General features: G+C 37.2%; 1 protein-coding gene across 1 annotated transcript in view; it reads right to left on the bottom strand.

Annotated features, from left to right (window-relative positions):
* Positions 1 to 23199, bottom strand: part of MESR6 (misexpression suppressor of ras 6) — a 657659-nt gene that overhangs the window by 352577 nt on the left and 281883 nt on the right. Inside the window, exon 3 of the mRNA XM_076527384.1 lies at positions 10333 to 10527. Within this exon, the coding sequence (XP_076383499.1) occupies positions 10333 to 10527 (195 nt within the window). The remainder of the gene's footprint in view (positions 1 to 10332; positions 10528 to 23199) is intronic.

The raw sequence follows: 23199 nt of genomic DNA, 5'->3' as shown, positions 1-23199 counted from the left end.
CAAAACATTAAGAAGATTAAATAAATTTATTGTCCTCAATCTATTAAAATCATTGAGGGAAGAGAAGAACGATTTGATTTGTATTCCTTGCCAATCGACGCCGACAATATTCATTTTGCATAAAGATCGACATTAATGAGGAGTTAACTGATGTTCGTATACGATGAAGCAACGGCTGATATTGTTACTTCAATTAGGATGATTAAGCTGGAAATTGTATTGAAACGTTCTGTCATTTAAATTTTCTTTTATCACGTCTTTTACTTTGATGTACGAAAAGGATTTCGCTTATCAAAAACGCACGTTTGTAGCTATTCTTCAATCCTATTAAAAAGTAAGGACACCCCGAAAACCAACCCTTTCCGATCCACCACCCCCTAGGAGCTTGCGCGCGATCGTTTAACGATCCGCGGCCATTTTGAGCACATGGCGTCGGCGTCGGCGTCGGCGTCGGCGTCGGCCTCGCTCGTCACGTCACCCCCGGACTGTGCGGCTTATCCGTAAACTGCGAAGAAACCCCTCGTTCTTATCAGCCATAACAGATGGCAGTGTTGGTTCTTATCCGATTTTTCCAGAGACTCTATGAAGAATCCGAAAATGTTAAAAATTCTAGTTAGTAATTTTTATCTCAAAAATTGATTACTTCTGTCAATTTAAATAATTTTTTAAATGCGGCAATCATTTGCAGGATGGACACTGCCTTATTTAAAATATCAGAAGCGTTCACCCTTATAGATATTTTAGGCCCGCGTATCTTTCACACCAAACCTGGCGAGCAGTAAAATTGACTGGTGTACATTGCCTCGTAAAAATGTGAAGATTGCATCGATTTAGATTCTGTACAGTTTTTATTACAGAATTTACTTGAATAATGTGATTTATTGAATAATTTTCTGTGGAGGCATGTTTATAGTTTTTATAATTAAAAAATGAGAATTCGGTCATTCGATCGCCATATATCTCTATGTCCCGAAAATGGATTTCTATTTTCAAATTCGACGAGAATAAATTTCACTTAAAGAGTAACAGATCAATTACAAAAATCATGGAACATTAATAAAGGACACGATTCAAAGATTATCGAAGATTATATCAAAGATTATTATTATCAAAGATTATACGCTTATCGAGGGAATATCCTAACTGTTTTGCTTATGCTAATTGCATTTTCATTCGACGCATTTCTATAAAGTACGAGATCATGAATAAAACAAAACTAGTCTAACTAGTTTCCGAGTGGCGTACGAAGCTCGAACAAAATGTTCACTGTCGATTACAACTGGACGTTCGAATGATTCCAAAAATCATTAGCCCGTGCAGAAGTAACCGCAAAAGTTTGAAAGCCGTTCCGGCAATTTCGGCACATTTGCGCGTTCAAGGTGATGCATTATCGGTAATTTCGACGGTAAAGGACGGGACCAGCGTTTCCATTGGCAATTATCGACCAGCTTTGGCCGACCAGAAAAAGATCGCGAGTCGATCGAACGAGAACGCCGGTAACGTTGTTAAGACGACCGGGGCCAACACTGACACACAAAGTTCGCGAGGAACGTAAAGGGCGCCCACGCCGCGTTATCGATTTAATTGTCGGAGGGCTTAATTGTATGGAATGAAGGGCGGCCTTAAGAAGGGCCGACAGAAAGCAAAGTTCGGCCAACGGGGGGACTTCCGTGAGAGGTGGTAGTCACGGAAGTGACCTACCTCAACGACATTCCCCTTGTCAATGAAGAAACGTTCCCTTGGCCGGGGTCCACGTGAACCAGTTTTCGTTCGCACGCTTTAAACCAGCCTGCACCGCGATTTTCTTAACCCTCCGTCACGGAAATGCGAAACGGTTGGGAAGAGGATCCGACCGGAGGTCATAGCATTCTGTCACTGGTTCGAAAAATGCAGAAAATATTTCCACTTAATCGGAAGTTTAAAAACAAGATGCTAACGATCGTTTCATGCGACGCTTATGTTTTATATTTCGTGCTACTGGAACAAGTGAACTTGCTATTTGTTGGCAAGAATCTGCGAAATGTAGCGATTCTTATCGTTGTTTTGAAAGTATGCACATCCGCGATAAGCGTTTCTGCTATACATACTATTGGTTAACCATTCGCGCAGCATTCTTTGTGCCACAATTGATCACGTGGAATCCTATGCGATACAAACATAAACAAAATTTATGCTCTTATTTAAGAGGATAATGCTGTAGCATTATCTTCGTCGTCATCGATTGTAATAATTTCTTAGAAGAGACAAGAATTTCATATTTATCGTGTACCTACGTTTACTTAAGTGCTTAACATCGATGACGAAAGAATAGGATTTGATTTCTAATTAACAGGACGGAGTAACGTTCATATTTACCAGGTTACTACTAGAAATATCCATCAGGTCTCAGACTCATTAAAGCACGGCAAGGTGTTGAATAGAACAACTTTTTTAATGCAAAATAAATACTTATACGCGTTAATGAGATTTCACGTACTCGCGCAATCGATTTAAAGTCTTGTAGTTGCACTTCATCCAAGGCATTGTGTAAATAACTAAAACAATATACGTATGAAAATTCATATTAAATATAAGATTTATGCATTGTTGAAAGCGTGGCCAGTAAACAGCTCACACCGAATACAATTTAATAAACACGTGTCCTGCAACGTGAAAGAACACACTGCGCAGGGCATGTCGCGGCCGCAAGTTCGATTGTCGAATGCTGAAACTACCCTTGCCAATAGATTCTAAAACATTTGACAGGAGTTTGAAGGGCTCCAAGGGGGGCTGGAAGCTATAAGTAGTAGAGCAACGAACAAGAACAAGAAGGTGGTGCATCGCCATTGCGAAAGCCAATGGCGTCCAAGAGAAAAAGCGAAGTCGTTCCGGCGGGTAACCGGCGTGTTTCCTTCGATGGGAAATCCGTGAAAAGTCGTGATTGAATTATCCCAGTGCGGTGCCATGACAGGGGCGAGGGTAGGGGGGGAGCGGAAAGGAGAGAAAAAGAGCGAGGGCTAGAAAGAGAGAGAGAGAGAGAGAGAGAGAGAGAGAGAGAGAGAGAGAGAGAGAGAGAGAGAGGAGGGACGGGAGAGAGGAAACAGCCGGTTGCCAGGCTGACACCGGGGTGGAAAGGAAAACGAGAGAAAATAAAATACACACCCAGCCATTGGCGCGCGACTTCGTTTCGTACATTTTATTCGAGCCAATTGGATTTATTTATGCGGCCGGGTAGCAAACGGGGGTGGGAGTCCGGGGATGCCGGGTTGGAAGGCGCAGTCGGTAAAGCAGTTTCCTCTCCGACGCCCTTTCCGCCTCCCCACCACGCCTTTTCTGTGTCCAAGCTCGCGAGCTTTATTGTATATTTAATTCCACGGTGTTTGTCTCTGTCCTATTGTCGAGACTTTCCACTGCGGGACCCGAATAGATATTTCAACGGGGTAAAGGGCGTTAATCGGATGCAGACGAAACGGAAACGACCGGGAGACGACGCCTTATTGCCGGTCGAATTCCAATGCGGGACCATTTTTAGAGACACGGATAGAACGATTTATTGCGAATCTCTCGAAGTAAGATTTGGTTTAGATTTATTCTGCGGGCTGATTATTTAATCCCTGGATTATTTAGCCAGTTAGCTGTTTTTGGCGAGTATACTTGTCACGAAGAAACGGCAAAAATTTGAGTTACGAGTATACTCATCGTGAGTAAAATTTTGCTGCTTTTATTGTAATTTTAATGAAAACTAAAATATGTTCGTAAATTTTAAGATGGTTTAAATATTTGGAGACCAAGACGAAATTAAGCGAACGTATTTCCATTTATGTTAGATTTAAGAAGAAAATAGTAGAATCAAAGTAAAATTTATACGTTATTTATTATTTATACTGCGGATCATTATGCAAAATAAAAATTCTCTATCTCAAGAGCAAGAAATAGGACTTAAATAGATTTTCGTTCTTAACTGTTTTAATAGGTTAATAATCTAACAACGTCGTTAAATTCCTGCAGTGTATTCGTTAGTTTATATTCCACTTACTCAGTTTCGTCAAATATGCATAAATTCCACAATCTAATTATTGGCTATGGCTACTATGAAATTGTTAACATCATGTACACCACGATTATAAGATCGTGACGCTTTAAATTACCAAAATTGTCAAGTCTTCTTTCTAATACTAAATCATCTAAATTTATAATTAAACCGTGTATCTTTATGCAAAACAAAATTGTAAAATAGAAATTTGTTTCTTTTCTTAATAGTTCTATTAAAAAGGTAAGTATAATAAGTAAAGAAATAAATATTTGTAAATTTCATTTTTATCTTTCGAAACAGACACTAAGATCTTTCCGACGGCAAGGAAAAGTCAATGACTATAATTTGACCTAGACGACAGAAAGGGCATGTCGCCCAACGGGGGGAGAAGGTGGGGTAGTAGTTCACTTCCGGTACGTCTATTCGCGTCACCATCCGGCACGAGCTGCATTCTCACGCTCATTTGCATACCCGGCTACACATCAATATTCAGAGAGGCCAGAAAACGGGCCCGTTTTGCATACTGGACCCCCCGCTCTCGCGTTATTTCTTCTCGGAGTTGGGATCGCGGCGGGACATCGCGATTTTGATCCTGAGAAAGCGAAGTAGGTCGAACCAATTCGAAATTCGACATTACCGATCGATTTTTACTTGGAAATGTCTTCGATGAACTCCCATCGGAATAGAACAATAAATAACGCTGACCAAATAATAACGAGATTGCGAGTCTTTATGCTACATTATTATATATTATATTACATTATATATATATAAGTGGAAAATAATCTAACAGCAATGTGAAAATTTTCTCCTGTATTTACTGTTTTGTGATCCGCCTATTTGCTATTGTTATAAATCCATAAATTCCGCAGTCTGATAATAACATTTGGAAATTTTGTTTTTTCTTCTCACAAATTCAATTGCGTTAAATACGTCAGTAGTAATGGAGAACTATCACGAATGGAACTCTTATTTAGGACAAGATAACGAAAGAACTAAACGACTTATCTGATTCTAGTTTCTTTTTTATCTTATTTATGAATTCGTTAGCAAAGTTTGTTTTTTATTTTCCTGTTTCTCTCTTAACTAAAGTTTCTTCAAAAACATTTCTAATATATTTAAAATTTTCTTTATTATTTCTTGCATTAGATGATTTATTTGCGTCTTATCCATAAACATTCTCCGTGTCCCATTCATAAATGTTGTAACAATATTAAAATCTTAACTTGTGTAATCACTATGATAAAAAAAGTTCTTGAAGAAATACCCGATCGAGTGCAATAAATAAATCAAAAATTTTACTGTGAAGTATAAAAATATTAATTGCCTGCCATAATTACGTACTAACTGATGGCGGCCTCAAATTACGTGTAATTATATAGTTACAAAGCAAGAATAATTTTTGGGAAAATGGTAACATCCTATTAAATATATGTCGATTCATAGTAGTATTCTCCTATTTCGACTGTTTAGAGTACGTATTAATATTTTTATCGAACAAATGAAATATCCGGCTCATCCAAAATGATGAATAAAATTTGAAATAACGATACGAAAATAAGCAATAATCCTGCCTGCTTCTACGATATAATTTCGTTAACGTTCTCCACAAACATCGTCGCGAAGAATGGCAAATGAATGACGAGTGAGTAGCCTGACAAAGGAAAGTAAACGAAATGCTTCGCGGGAAGCAATGAAGCGAGTGCATTGAAATTGTTGCACGTTGCCTGGTCGGAATAGCAAAAATGGTTCCCAAGAGATCAAGGATCCGTGCACGTCCGTTGGAATCCTCGTGAAACTAGATCCCAGTCATTGATAATCAAATGGTCATCAAAGAGTACGATGAAATTCCAACCTCGAACGGCACGCATGCTCCTTATCGGGATTGCAAGGGTTTGTCCCTTCCTTCTGCCTCTCCCTACGTCCTCTCCTCTCCTCTCTCCACTCTTCTCTCCCCTCTTCGCAGCCAGCCGGGGAATGCAGCATTCTACTAAAATCGCGTTCCCGAAGGAAGGAAGGAGGGCGGGTTGCGTAATTTAAATAATTCAAGAATGACCCTGACCCCGGTTAGGCCGCAGGCTGACCTGCAACCGGCGATTACAATCACAATGCAATGCCGAGTTCTCAGGGTAAGACAGGTAGCACACCGGTCCGTCCCGCATACATTAGATCGAAGCCATTCGCTATAGAAACATAAGCGATATTTTGGAACGCTCGGGCTGATTTTATGCAGTGCGAGCCGAGTCTCCTTCGTCTCGAGATCATCCAGCCTCTATTTCCAGCCAGATCTGACACACATTCAACCGGACCGAGCGATTAGCATAACGACAACCGATAGTACGCGCCTTCTTACACGCACCTTGCGAATATCCCACGGTTAGGGCACTTTCCACGCTTCCGTCGTGCCGACTTCGGTCAATGATTTATCTGCAGTCGATGAAACCCATCTTGCGCGGAATGCGATTGTCATTCGGATCGCGTTTAGAAAACCGATTAAACCGCTGCCAGGTATCCGGTCGATCAACGGCATTTTCGTATAATTTCGGGACCGTGAATCTGCTTGGAAATGAACAGACGGTCCGCAGCTCAACAGGGAACACCGATCGACCAGCTTTAATTCATAGGAGAGTGCGAACATTTGAGAATTTGAATATTTGAATGATTAAATCCTTGACAGTTTAAACGTTTGAATGCTATAGCGCCGAATAATTTGAATAACTACTCGAATGCTGGATGTTTGAACATTCCAAAATTTGAACATTTTAATGTTCTACTATTTCATTACTTGGAACGTTGGATGTTCTGAATTTCGAGCGTCCGAATGCTTAGAAACATGAATATTTGAATACTTAGATGTTTGAACGTTTGAATATTTCAATCTCTAGTTGTTTGAAAATCTTTAAATCTGTCTATTTTTTTTTTGGATATTTCAATGTTTGAATGTTTGAAAATATAAATGCTTCGTAAATTGGAGTACTTGAATATTTGAAAATTCAAGTATTTCAATATTTGAAAGTTGAAGCATTTCATTATTTGAAAATTCAAATATTCTAATATTTGAAAGTTTGAGCATATGAATATTTGAAAACTCGTGTATTCCAATATTTGAAAGTTGGAGCATTTGAGTATTTGAAAATTCGAAAATTCCAATATTTGAAAGTTGAAGCATTTGAACATTTGAAAATTCGAGTAATCCAATATTTGAAAGTTGGAGTATTTGAATATTTGAAAATTCAAATATTCCAATCTTTCAAAGTTTGAGAATTTGAATATTTGAAAATTCGAGTATTCCAATATTTCAAAGTTAGAGCATTTGAATATTTGAAAATTCGAGTAAACCAATATTTGAAAGTTGGAGTATTTGAATATTTGAAAATTCAAGTATTCCAATATTTGAAAGTTGGATTATTTGAAAATTCAAGTATTTCAATATTTGAAAGTTGAAGCATTTCATTATTTGAAAATTCGAATATTTTAATATTTGAAAGTTGGAGCATTTGAATATTTGAAAATTCAAGTATTCCAATATTTGAAAGTTTGAGCATATGAATATTTGAAAACTCGAGTATTCCAATATTTGAAAGTTGAAGCATTTGAATATTTGAAAATTCGAGTAAACCAATATTTGAAAGTTGGAGTATTTGAATATTTGAAAATTCAAGTATTCCAATATTTGAAAGTTGGATTATTTGAAAATTCAAGTATTTCAATATTTGAAAGTTGAAGCATTTCATTATTTGAAAATTCGAATATTTTAATATTTGAAAGTTGGAGCATTTGAATATTTGAAAATTCAAGTATTCCAATATTTGAAAGTTGGATTATTTGAAAATTCAAGTATTTCAATATTTGAAAGTTGAAGCATTTCATTATTTGAAAATTCGAATATTTTAATATTTGAAAGTTGGAGCATTTGAATATTTGAAAATTCAAGTATTCCAATATTTGAAAGTTTGAGCATATGAATATTTGAAAACTCGAGTATTCCAATATTTGAAAGTTGAAGCATTTGAATATTTGAAAATTCGAGTAATCCAATATTTGAAAGTTGGAGTATTTGAATATTTGAAAATTCAAATATTCCAATCTTTCAAAGTTTGAGAATTTGAATATTTGAAAATTCGAGTATTCCAATATTTCAAAGTTAGAGCATTTGAATATTTGAAAATTCGAGTAAACCAATATTTGAAAGTTGGAGTATTTGAATATTTGAAAATTCAAGTATTCCAATATTTGAAAGTTAGATTATTCCAATATTTGAAAGTTAGATTATTCCAATATTTGAAAGTTAAATTATTCCAATATTTGAAAGTTAGATTATTTGAATATTCAAGTATTTCAATATTTGAAACTGCTTAAAAATTTCAAATTTAGAAAATTATCGAATTTAGAATATAAAAGACTGCGAATACTTTAATGAAACTAATCGTGATAAATATAACCCGGCCATTTTGTTCATTAGGTTTTCCGTTCAGTGATTTTCTATTTCAGCGAAAGAACAATGGAGGGATCGAGAGGAACGCGAAACAGACATCCCGTTTTGCATGATCGATAACAATCGAACGGCGGGCAGAATCGCAACGGTAATTTGCATCTTCGATGCTGGAAACCAAACACTTGAAGGATCGGAAGCTGGCATGCAGATGAGCTGACATAGCCGCCCTCGAAAGCGGATGTTGGCAGTCTGCAGCTACCGTAGACAATGGACCAGTGCCATTATGTCCGTCGAATCCTAAAACCCCATAGAGTCGTTCTTCTCTGTCTATTATCCGGCTGGTGGCAGGCCACATTGTGTATCCGGTCTGCAACGGGACCCCGGCTATTGTCGGCCCACCTAATTATTCGCAAATCTTCCGCTCCTTGTCAGTACACACCCCTCCGACTCCCACTCCCTCTTCGTTACACTCAAACATCGCGAATTTCCGTCTTTGGTAACCGGGCCTCGCTGTTTCCGTTTAATTCACCTCTAGTTCGAACCCGACTGGTTTAGAACCTTTTGTTTCGCGAAACTTTTATGTTTTCTTACCATACCGATCGCTGCACCTAACTCTGCCAACTTTGAAACCTTAACCGAACCAGCGACCGCCAAAATTGTTCGAAACAGACGCAATTTATTCGACGAAAAGTAGCCACTGGATTGCCAATTTTCGGTATCCGACTGCGGATTTTATGCATTTGTGGCAAACAGATGAAAACTGTGAAATCGTTAGAACAACATTGAAACATTATTTTCTATTGTAAAAGGAAGAATACTTTTTTCATTTAATCTCTGCTTCTTACAATAGACTTGGAGAGCATAAAGATCTGCAATCCTATTCGTTGTAATATATGTTGGTTTTTAACCAGTCATCGTGATGGAATGACGATATTTCGTGTCATGATGAAAAAAAGAAAAAAAAAGAGAAAAAAGAAAAATAATTATTGTGAAAAACTTTAATGAATTCCGCATATAACCTTGACAATAATTGAAATTTATGTTAATTCCAATTTTCATGGAACATTTTATAAGAATATGGAGAAGTAGAAATTTATTTTAATGACAACAATTTTCGTGGTGATGTGATAAGAGAAATACTATTGATTTTTGTTCATAACACAATTTTCTCAATTCTACGAATACACAGGTATCATAAATGCATAAAAATCCGCAGTCTACTCGAATGTTATTAACAATTCCTAATACACCAATTCTAAAGATAAAATTCAAAATTTGGTCTACTCAAGAGCTGTGCAGAATTGCAATTGAATTACTCAAGGAATTATAATTATAAAGTAATGCAATTACACGATGATTCAACCAAACTGCAATTCGTAATTCATATATCCATTCAATTCTGTTACACTATAATTCAATCAAATTGTATAATAATTCGTAATTCAGATTTACATTCAATTCAATTACAATGTAATTCATAATTGTGTAACGTATAATAATTAAAATTAAATAACATAATTGTAAGTAGTTATATTACATTATTTACGAATTACAGTATAATTGATTTAAGATTCCGAATTAAAAATTATAAATTAATAGGCAATAATGGAGGAGAAAATACGCAGAAGAAACATATATATAACTTCTCCAAAATTCTGAGCTGTAATTTGAAGAACTGTATTTTAATTACGTTTCATTCGAATTACATTCGTGATTATAATAGTAATCAATTAAATTAACTGAAAGATTTGCATTATGTAACTGAATTGCAATGTAGTTGGATTACTATGTAATTGAAACACGGTATAATTAAATTGCGAAATTGAATTACAATGTGATTGAATTAGCACAACTCTGGTCTACTCAATAAATAATTAGTACTCACATCAGGATCTGTTGATTCTGGTCGTTTGAAAGCATACAAGGGTGCCAATTTATCGTAAAGGTTGACTTGATCATGCAGACTTTTGAACGGATTCTTGGTGCTGAAGAAATCCAAGTCGATGTCCAATATGTACGGGGTGTCCCGTTCAGGAAGATACTGGCGCAGCGCAGCACTGACCACGCCAAAGTCATCTTTCTGAAACGTAAAGATTCCCTTTTTCAGCGAGTTCACTTGAAACAAAAGCAATATTAAGAAACGTTCCTAGCAAAAGGTATTTAGTTTAGCAAAACGTATACAATCAATATAAAAATGTACTGCCTATTTCAATTAACAAAGTACTCACTCTAGTAATTAGACTGCGGTTCTTTATACAAAATGAAAAAATGTCTGCATCAGTTATAAGAAACAGAAATGAAATAAAAATCAAATTCTTATGATCACCTTGCTGTTGCATATTTCAACTGTTCATTGTTTTCATAAATGCATAAAATTTATTATAATATCTAGCATTAACTTGCAGTAACGAATTATAGCAATAAAATAAAAAATAGCTGAATATTTGCGGCCTCTTTAAGTGATTTTACGCAAGAAAGAAATGCATATTTTGTAAATATGTAATACATATTTTCACAGTTTCAAAATTTGTTGAATTTTCAGGTTGGAGATCATCCTTTATTAATACTAAATCTAACAATACGATACTCATCTAGACCAGGTGATAATTGATTCAACAAGCACCATTCCTGAAGCCTGTCTTATCATTATTAATTAGCTGGTGTTTTGATTACAGAACAGTGATAAATCTTAAGATCACCGACATATAATACAACTTCTGCACCACATTTCCCAAAAGAAAAAATATTTTTCTATATATGACAACCCAAAATACTTTCTTGCCAATCTAATAGATCCCCCGAAAATTTTCAAGAAGTACGACGTACAGTTTCTGGAAATGAAAATCTCAAGGATCGTCTTATATTCGGTGCGTCGCGCGTCGCGCGAACTGTCCCCTTCGAATTCGATTGCTGGATAAAACGGAGCGAGCAACGAAACGTCGCGTCGATCTAATATTTTGCGATTCATCGAGCGCAATTTATAAACGCATCGTTTCTTCGCAGAAAGTGGACCGGTCGGGCTGCTCTCGCACGTCCTCGATGTTATTCGAAACGAGGCGAGCGCGTCGCTGGCCGCCATAACACAGAAACGGCGGACGAGGAGGGGCGCAAACCGAGGGGTGGAGGCTTTTTGTGACGCGCAAAAAACAATGACTGCACTCGAATTAATCCTGTTAGAATTGATACTCGTCCCGGTGTGGCGGGATCGCGATTTGCATGCGTTCATAACAATGAAATGCAACGGCGTTCGCAGCGGCGCGGCGCGGCGGCAGCGCCGGTAGGGTTGCGACGGTGATCGAGGGGGTGGAGGGACGCAAAGCCAACGATCACTATGGTCAACGGCTTTCAAACGTTTAATACGGTCTTCGATGGCCCCGGACGTTCTGCTTTTTCCCGCCGCTGTCCCCCGAGGACTGCGTAATCTAATTTAATTATGGCTTTTTCGCCCCTACGACGGCGAAAAATTCACCTTCATTTTTACCGTATTTCCCGCGGTGTTTTCACAAATTAAAGATGTATTTTCGCGGACCGTAATCTAATCTAACTATCAGCTTTCAGCCACTTTCCGTTAAAGTATGCATTTAGAAATGAATGTTCCATTTTTGCTGCATTTGCGACAGCGTTTTTCTCAATGAAAAATTAAAGATTGTAGAGTGGAATTTAATTGGATTTTCAACAATCGATTTTTAGCTCGTTAAAATATGCAGCGAATGTATATTTCATTTAGGGAATATTTGCGAAGATGCTGGTTTTTTTTCGAGAATTCATTCGTATAGAGTGAAATCTAATATAATACAATTACGGTTCTTAGACTCTTAAACAATGGACAGAGAAGAGCATGATTTATTTCGACCGTAATTATGGAAATGTTTCAACGGATTGAAAAAGCTCAGATAAATATACGAATGAATCTCGATGCGGTAGAATCGAATCCAATTTAATTATTCCGTGACACTAGTTTTACAGTTTGAGAATTTGCGAAATCTAATACGATTATCGCTGTTTATCACGGCCCTACCATTGAAGGATCTACCGAGGATAGGTTATTTCACTTTCGCGACACTGCTTCGGCCTATCAAGTATGAATTATTGCGGGTCGGAAGAAGCGTCGTCAATTTTTGTTGAAAAACAAATAACCCCGAGCGAGAACTTGGTAGAATCGATGCGGGCAAAGTTTTCGAAGCCGGCAGACCGCTTATTAAGCAAGTTAAAGTTGCCGTTCATTAAACTGGCAAACTTTTCGAATTGATTGCCGACGGTAGGGAAGTTTCCGCGACACCCAGTAATTTTCTTTGACCGAAAACAACAGGCCGGAGCCTGTTTTTGTGAAACGCGTCCGAGAAGTGTCACGCGACCGCATTAGCCGGGCATTAGAAGGGAGCACTTGAATGGCCGCTCCTCCTGAACATATTCATTTGCATTCTCCAAACATCGGCTTTTTCGTAGCCCTCGGTTTCCTTTTCAATGCGACAAGGGGAGAAAGAGAGAACGGAAGCGTGAAGGGAACGAAAGCGTGGTGGGACAGAGACGTAGAGGGGAGGAAGAGAGAAAGGGAGAGAAAAATAAAGAGAGAGGGAGAGAGAAACGAGGGCCGATGGTGCAAGCGAAACCAATCGAAAGAGGTGCGCGCGTTCGTATACTTTTTTTTTCTCTCGTTGCCCCCGTGACAATGCACTGTTCTTTTACGCTGAACTACCAAAGCTCTTTCTGACTGGAACCCGTTTCCCGTTTATGCGAACTAAACCGGGCAGTAGGGTGATTCTGACTGGAATCGAGGAAGGACAAAAGGCTCTTACGGAATCCCCGTTGTGCTTAAACCAACAGCTCCGCATGCACGCCAGACGTTGCCATCACGTGTCCGCAGAGAACCAATCTTCCAGCGTTCCTTGGATATCGGTTTCCATTATTTCTTCATCCACTAGCAACGCTTCATTATTCTTTCGAATTCGCGGCCGTGTATCCTCCCCGTCGCGGTCTAGATGCCCGTCATCTGTGATGCTTCACGGTTTTTGTAATGCTTTTAGCGAATTAGATACACGTATGCGCCAAGTTGGAGAACGAAAGGAAACGAGGCTCGCGATTCCAATAGATTGCGATCAAAGATGTTCTTCAAGATGAACTTGGTTTTTTGGTTCATTTGTATCCGCTTAATGGCGTACTCCGATCGTTGCAGAATGATCGCTTTGATTTTTCTAGGAATTAAGAAATCAATCTAGCAGTCTGTTACGCGTCACTTTCGTTCTTGGTTTTCAAACAGCTACGAATGTGGATAGAATAAAAAAGTAAAAATATTTATGTGTCTGCTTCATGTTTGTTTATAATAGCATTGAAACGCAATAGTTTCAACGCTAGTTTCAACGCAAACAGTTGTCAATATCAATGTAGGCACATTGATGACCTAGTAAAGAGAAATGCAATTAAAAAATATGACACTAATGATGTTTTGCAATTACTGGAAGAACCTATTATTGGAAGAACCAAACCTATCGGAATCAATATTAATTTTTTTATAATACCGAAGAATAATTTCATCATATTCTTATAATTGATTTTTGTTTTAAAGTTAAAATAGGAGTTGACACTAATGATGATTTGCAATTACTGGAAGAACCTATTACTGGAAGAACCAAACCTATCGGAATCGATATTAATTTTTTTATAATATCGAAGAATAAATTCATCATATTCTTGTAATTGATTTTTGTTTTAAACTTAGAATAGGAGTTTATAATATGTCTAAAAATACATTCAGATTCTCGTGCAATCAATAAAAATGATATACTTGATAAAAAAAGCTGTAAATATTTTATTTTAACGAATTCGATTTCTTAATTCCTAGAACAATCTAAATGACATTGTAATCTAATGTCATGACTGTGAGGGTGAGTCACTCGTGTATACTTCCATACATGTTCACTACCGCGTGATTCACGCGCCAGCCATTGAAATCGTTTGTCGACATTGAAAGAACCATTTTTTTTTACCGACCTTAAACATATTCTTTTAAATAATCATTTCAAAAGACGTTAGCAGATTATGTTGTTGGTGCGATTAATCTCTCGGAACGCGATTGAAACTGTTATTGTTATTGCAGGATTTGTCGAAAGATCCTTAATTGCGAAGCATAGAATTTTATAGATAAGTACGTAAAAGATGGAAATTGCAATGCTTTCTAATTAAATTACTAATTGAAAAATAATTAGAATATCTAGCGATCTGACACCATAAAACGAAATCAAACTTATACATTAGTTGGAGAATTAGACTGCACTCACATAACTATGATATATCTTGACTCTTGGAAATATTACATTGTCGAATATTTCAACTCTCCTACCGATTGTACATAATTGCTTACGTAAAACTAACTCCAAAATAAGAAGATCACCTATTAATTAGCTGTAAATAAAGAATACAATAGAAAGAATAACATAATAACATATATAAATGTGTTCTAAAAATTCAAGTATATTTTGCAGTTTCATATAATGCAGATTCAACGTGTTGATCCGTCGAGTTTTAAAAGTGTGCCACTTGTGTTGCTTTATAATGATTACAAGACTCAATTTACTTAGACCATTTATCACTTTCATTATAATTAAACCGCAGCTTTAATACATTTATGACAAAAATTGACAAACGAAATGCAAAACAATAGGCACACACATTTAACGAATTCAAAGTTTCACCTTATTAAAATTATTATGAGAAGAAATACATTTCTATTTACCTCTTGTTTCTTCTAATTAATGCAGACAATTTTTATTTTATATTTAAATCCGGTCTAGTTATAATATACGCTTGAATTAATTTCCTACGAAAGAAACCTCATATTATTTCCTATAAACCTTTTCGTTCGGTTTTCCTTTTCAAATCTGCGAATTTTCATACCTATAGTTTTTCCATTATTACGAAGAAGCGGAGTTTCTTTTCTATATTTTCCAAGAGATTCTAAAAGATGTTGCGACCTTTTTGAAAAGTGCGTACATAAAAATGTGTAGCAAAAAGTAAACGATAACGAGTATACCACCTAACGCAAACACTATACAACAGTTTTCCTCATAATAATTATTTATATTTTCTTATTTGTTCGTTTTACTCCAAATATACAATACATCATAAAATTTACGAATATATTTCAGTTTTCACTAAAGAAAATTGCAATTTAAATACAACATTTTCCCGTATGGCTACTCGTACTATGTGTTACTCGACGTAACACAAAACATTGCCATATCTTCGTGACGAGCGTGCTCGTCGAGAACAGCTAACTGGTTTATAAAAATATTTTTAATAGAAGATTATGATTTAAACAAAAATGGATCATACAAAAAGGAAGAAACCGATTGTTCGACCCGACTGAGAATACTCGATCGGTGTTAGCTGTTCCTGCGTGCAGTGTGGAATCGTTAGCGGCTGCAGCGAGAGGGGTTGATGGGAATTTGAAATTAGGAATTGGGTGGATTCGCAGCCTCGTGCGCCGTTTGTGAAAGCGTAACGGGGCCACCGCACCGTGGCTCGGCGACATCGCGCCACTTCGGGTCAAGACAATGCGTCGATTTGCATGCGGCACTGGTTGGCTTAATTGCGCTCGCGACGGTGGTGTGATGGACGACCGTCTGTTCGGTTAATGCGCATGGAAATGCCTTCGATCTGGCCTGCCACGTGCTACAACTGCAACTCGTTCGCTCGCACGCTCGTTTGCGAGTCATTCCCGCGCCGCCGCCGAAAATATCTGCCGAAATCGAACCGACACGGATTATCGCGTTATTGCACTTACCATCGCATCGGGTGCAACGTCCTGCCTTGGATTCCTCCCGCGAACGATGTAAAATTAGCTGCGCTACTGTCCGCGCATATCTTTCTTTCGTGAAAACCGTATTGAATTTTCTTACGCGTCGGATAACGTTTCGGAACAACTGGCGCTTTGCAACTGCCTCTCAACCCCTGTGTAGACAACCAAAGTTTTTACGGTTGTTTTGCAGCCGGGATACACGGATACTCGATCAATTGTATTTTTTTATTTTATCTATACGGCAATTTCTCAGATTTTATAATCGCTTCGAAATTCATTATTTTCCTCCCCGATAAAATTGTTTTAAACAATTCAAACGAAAAATATGCCCGAAAAGTCAGCAATTTATTGATCCGATTCTTCCAATTCAATCATCAATCATCGAATCCGATTTTTTAATTCTAATGTTATGAGACATCTTTCTGGCAAATTCTATCCGAGGCCATTGTTACATATTTCTGATCAAAGGAATGATCAAAGGTTACCTGCATTCTTAGTGCACCAAGCGATCCATTTGATCATTGGATTGCGGATTTTTCTATCAATTTATAAACTATAACTTCCGCATCAACGGAAATAAATATTATGTTTTAAGTGGATTCAAGAGTGGCGTCATTCAAATTTCTCACCCCTACATGAACTACATGCGAAAATTGCCCATCAGAAATTGCTCTCGAAAACTGATAAACCACTTTGTAACAACTGTAACATTCAGCTTACACTCAAATACTTTCTATTAGATTGTCCATCGTACAACAATATCAGGAAAAAAATAGAAATGCTCGATACCATCAAGAAAAAAAAAATGTGCACCTTCAAACACACAGCAGAAGTTATGTCTTATTTAGATAAAACCAAATTGCTCAGCTAAATTGTAGGTATAGTAACTTAAGGAGTAAATTAAGACGACAGTGTTGAAGCCAGAGTGTTCAACGTAGATAAGCTAATGTAGAAACTATTGCATATACGTATTTCGCACACTTGTAACCCTAAAGATTGTAATCCCACAAGTGGTCGCTAATTACTATTGATTATATTAGACAATAAATAAATGAATAAGAAAAGTGTATTACGTCTCTTCTATTTAATGCAAGTAATATTTTCTCTATTTTTATTTTCGGAAAATTATTTTGGAAATTGCATCAAAATTCACGATGATCATTAGACTGCGGGCCTTTACGTAAAATAAAACTTGTCTAAGATGAAGTTGGATAAAAGTAAGTTAGATGAAAGTTAGTTGGATAAAATGTTAGTTAGATTGGTTAGTTAATAGTTAGTTAAATAAAAGCACGTCTTCCTTCTATCAATAACCGCAATCAGTTGAAAATAATGTAACAATACCCTTAAAATTCGCATATGTATAATAAATGTGCATAAAATCCGTCCAATAATCATTCATTTTTCGCATATGAAAAACTCATCACGTTTAGAAATATAATAATTTAATGAAGAAAAACAGGTATCAAATGAAAACCTATTCGACATTATTTGAGAATAATAGTTCTGGTGGCGTCATGGAGACTTGCCCGCAATTCTTTCCGCGAGTGGTCGATAAACCGTAATAATTAAAACGGCGAAGGTGTTTGAAAGTTGCTAAAAATTATGCGAATGACGCAGCATTGTCTTGTTGCCAGGGAAGTCCGCTGACTATGCTATCGATTCGAAAGCAGCGCGACGAAATTGCTCGCGAACGCCTCCGCGCACGGAAAATCCTGTCGCAACCGGGCTGTTGCCGCCATCGTGGTTAACAATAAGCGACAAACCGGTGTTTCTTTGTTTCCGACATAGTCCGCGATGATGCATCGCGGTCAGAATTGCTTCACCCGGCTGTGAGTCATTAGAATCGAATACTATGCGTTTGTAGAACACGGTTCGCGACTAGCGATGCTCGTCACGCGTGCGTGCCCGCGAGATAGCAGCGCCTCGATGCAAATTAAAAATCGCATGACAAAGATAGGGGATTACGGGTGTTGCGCAATCGCGCACTTAATGATTTCAACGTATACACCCAGAAACACATGACTACCCGTCCGTTTCATCGATTGTTAAATATCGCACCGCTATTTTTTACATTGTCCGGCGAAAATTTCGTAATCCCAGAAATGGTTCATTTGACAGCTCGTTCGTTAACTTTTAACATTTTAACTGTCGGAATTAACCCTTTGCACTCGAAGGCAATTTAATATCAAATCCAGAACACTTTGCCTGATCTACACAATGTTTCATACATTCGGTCTTTTTACAAATTTGGCAATGTGAAAATGATTTTGGAACGTGATACACACACTATAAAACGTTGACTTTCGAAAATTATAAAATTATTACTAGCGTAGTTAATGCGTTATGTGGACTATTTATGTAAAATAAAAATTCACTAACTTGTAACATACAAAAATGAAATACGAATGAATTTTGTGTGTAATGATATCAAGAATTTGTAAATAGCGTCTATTAGATGCCACACTATGTTTCAGTATACTTATTGACGACCTGACAACCTCAAAAATTTTATCAAATTGAGAATTGTAGCTTAATGCAATTAAAATTGAAAAATGAAAGATGCGTGACATCGTTTGCTTCTTCAATTCTTTTACATTTTACAGATCAAATAAAATTTGCAACACATAATATATTAACACTACAATTAATTATAAAATCGGATAAATAATTTCGTCACATTCCGTAATCATTGAAAAATGTTATTATAAAATTCATAGTCCACTATAATTACTTGATGCTTTTGCAAATACAACTGTCACGCTCACAATATTTCTAATTGATTCTCTATCACCAGTTCAATAAAAATCAACGCTAAATAAATGAAGTGGATCGTTTTTCACTTTTAAAGTTCACTGCCTCGGCTCACTTTGAATCGCGCAGTGACATAACAAATTGTATTACAAAATGGAAACGAAGTTGTATGAAAACGCATTTAGTTGCTGGTTGGCAGCAACAGAGTACAAATAAACACAGCGCAATTGGAAGCTCTATTTTCCACTGTGCGAAATTGATAATGAGATCCAGGGAGCACGAAGTTTCAACTTCGACTTCGAACGTTAAGGATTTAATTTAGTGGCTGGTGCTGTTTGATTAGGAACAGATGTCGGTAGCGAAGATGGAAAGCGGTCTAGATCGGCGAGTGGTGATTCGGTTCAAAGGTCACTCGTGCGGCTTAAATCACAGAGAGGCCGGCGCAAGAAGTCCGGTGAACATCTGCATGGTGGAATTCAACGATTGCGCGAAAGCTGTTATCGTTTCTAAACTGGGACAGGGAGCAGAAGAAAAATTGATCACATCACTTCAAGGAAGCGATTAGTGCGGCGCAAGAGGCACACAAGACGCGGACTGGTCATCGAAGTGACACAGTCGTCTTCGAGTGAAATGATTACGTCCACTAGATTGCTGAAAAGAAATCGAATTACTGGAAAAAGTTGAACGAAGTGGAAAGTTTCCTTACACGGAAAGGATGTTTGTAACATATAAAAATTTTATTTTAACACTGAATTATCTATGCTTTTCCAATGCATTGATGAAAGTCCGATCATTACATTAATATGAAGTAAATAATAGGGTTGTGAATGTTTATGCAAATTATATATATTCACTTTTCTTTTAATCTTTCTATTGTTTGAAATTCCATTCACTAAATTGTGTCATAATTGCATAAAGTTCACAGTCCAGTTATATGTATTATTATTTAATCAGAAATATTATTATTTATTTAGAAAAACAATTTTTACAAATTCCTCCATTAAATGCTCAATCTATGTGTAAATTTATTCAGGCATTAGATTGCAGAGCTTTATGCCAATTTTTTTATTTGGAAATTTAAGCAATATGCTTCTTTTAGGTCTTAGTTCGCAAAAATTATAGTTCTCCTTTTCACATTGTTCGAAACATCAAAAAACACAGTTCTTTTTTGTGATTCCAGCCAGAAGCAAATTAGCATCTTTATCATCAACAATTCGGTACGTTTAGTTGAATATGGAAAAAGTTATTTCTTTATATTATAGCATATATTATGCTTTATATTATATATATAGCATATATATGCTTTATATTATATGCTTTATATTATAGCATATATTTGTCTACGCTTGTAATTATGGTAAATTCTCCAAAAATTTTATTCGAGCCTCGCGGCTCGTTTTTATAGTTGTTGACAATTGACGAGTATAAAAACGAGTCGTAAGGCTCGAATAATCGTATCACCTCTTCCGAAATTGTCCATTTTTGTGTACAAACTGAGGCACAATTTGGGAGAATTTTCTGTGGTCGCGTCTATAGCTCGATAGTTACGGGCGAAACCACTAGAAAATGTAAATAAAACGGTTCGCCCGTTGATTAAACAGCCTAGTGTGATTGTAAAAGGTGCCTAAGGTCGCGGGCAAACAATTTCAAGCCCGAGCCAACCCCGTTCAGCTCGAGTCCAGGGGATGGAGTGGTTTTGTTCCTCAAACTCGTTAACAGATTCGGTGCTGGGGACCGTGCTCCGACACCCTTTTTAATATTTCTCGTCTTTTTTGGCGCACGGTCGACCGGCATTCCACTTTTGCAATCAACGGGGTACGCGTGCGAGACTCCAGGGACGTCCTGCTGCATTCGGCGACCTATCGTGTGGCAGATGCGACGCCGATCGTGACGCATTGTTCTCGTACAAGGCGAATTAGTTCTACGAACGCCGCGCCGCGCCGGGGTAAAATTCACAGTGTGTTAATTAAAACAATACCATCAGTCGCGGTGAGAATTCAAATTTCGCGCGCACATGTCACACCTCGGCTGTTTTTTTTTTGTTGTTGTCCTTTCAACGGACAATATAGTACGCGTCGAAGTTCACCGTGCTCGGCCTTCGTTGTGCACTCGGCTGCATCCATTATCAATGTACTTCTTCTGCATTCTGATAATCGACGCGTATGAATTTCACATTCGGTATAATTGATAGCACGAGGAAACTGTTCATTGTGTTAGCAATGCTAGATTCTACGTCTCAGCTCGTTGCGTTGTTCGTTCGATGTGCTGCACTTGGGTGCGCCTATTATGGATGCGTTTTTTTTTTTACCATTCTAGTGATCGATATATCAAAAATCGAAAATATTGAGTGAGAACAAGAAGCTACATAACGTATTGTTAACTCTGTATACTGATTCAAAGTTCATCATGCTTTTTGTCCAACCTGTTGCACTTCAATGCATCTATTCTCGATGCGTCTATTTTGCATTTCAATGATCGATAAAGACTAATTCTAAATACATAGTTAGTGATAAAAAAAACTGGTACTCGATGCATCGTTAGAGCTATATTTCGTGATAAAATTCTGTGTACATTCATTGGGTGCATCTATTTTCGATGCATTTATTTTGTATTCTAACGATGGATAAAGAAAAATTCTAAATACATAGTGATAAGAAGATTGTTAATCCAAAATTCACGTATTGCAGTTGATTGCATCCATTGACGCATTTCCTTTACATTCCAGTAAGTCATGACGAAATAATAAAGATTCAAAACAATTAATAAAATAAAGAATTCGCTCGCATTGCAGGCATTTAGTCGCATCCTGCATAGTAATGCATGACATTACCTTTATAATTGTAAATTTATAAAAATTCGAAATAAGAAATTTATCTACCTATCAGATATAAAAATAGTTGACTTTTGAATATAAAATTCCGCTAGAATAATAAGAAATCTAAATTAATAATTTGTTGCAAGAGATTACAAGCGAATGCGTTCGGTCATCGGCAATAAATGGCCGTGGCGATCCAGCACGTTCTCTAGTTGGGCCTTAGAAGACGAAGCCGCTGTTCAGTATGCAAGTTCGGTGTGGGCGCATCCGGTAGTCGCCGCAACCACAGAAACTCACGTTGCATTATATATCCGGCTGTCGATACGAGCGTCATCCCGATGATAAGAATAGAATAATAGAATTTTCTATGAGCCTGCGGCGTTGCGGTCGTAGCGGTCTATGGTTCAGGAGACGGGGAGAGACGGCGCGGCGGGAAGCTGGTGACGTGCTGCAAAACGAAGAAAATGCACGGGGACCTTTTCCGGTCCGATGATCGACGACGATCCACGGCGTGCCTCCTCTCTGTTTCGCGCATATCTATTCCCTGGATCTTTCCTCTTCGAACGTCATCGTCTTTTTTCGTCTATAGGCCTCTGAAATTCTGATGAAACGCCGTTGCACCGATCTCGTTTCATTTTCCTCGTGAAACCTCGACGTTATTCATCGAATCGAACGTTTCTGCGAATTGTATTTTACTTTTTCGATTCAATACAATTCGATTAATTATTGTCAAATATTCGCTTCGGTAGAGCGATTCGTGCAGTTAATGAACGCTTAAGCTACATGTTCGTTAAAACGAGTATTCACAAGTTGTTATTTAATATCCTGAATAATATTATCGTAAGCTAGTTGTCGCGATAATAAGTTAAATACATCCCTGAGCACAATACCAGCAATTTTTGAAAGTGTAATATACATATATAAGATTTTGTGAGAAATATGTCAAAATGAATGACCGATAAATGACCAGAAACTGTTAATGAATAAATAGTAATATTCCTGTGGAAGATATTGCACAAAGAAATTTACCATTATTTCATTAATCGCACTTTAAAATACATAATTATAAATTCCAAGTAGTAATATGTACTTAGCATGTACGTGATAAAAGCTTCATTTATCGGAAGCCTATTAATAGTCAATGAATTACGTTTGCGAGAGTAGCTAGCTAATCTAAATTACTAATCAGATATTCCAGTTTTTGAACAATTTTCTGAAAAATTCTTAGCTGTTGATCATCGATTTTAAAAGAACTGTTAAAAAACTGTCGGTAGATAAAGAGTGTTGAAACAACTGCTAATTAAACGAATGAAATGTGAAACAGATTGTGAGCGAAAACAAAATGACATCTGCAAGACGTTTGTAGGTGGAATAATAAAACTGCGATATAT

This window comes from Megalopta genalis, chromosome 19, assembly GCF_051020955.1.
Source record: "Megalopta genalis isolate 19385.01 chromosome 19, iyMegGena1_principal, whole genome shotgun sequence".
Classification (NCBI taxonomy): Eukaryota; Metazoa; Arthropoda; class Insecta; order Hymenoptera; family Halictidae; genus Megalopta; species Megalopta genalis.
This window is presented reverse-complemented; position numbering and strand designations above follow the sequence as displayed.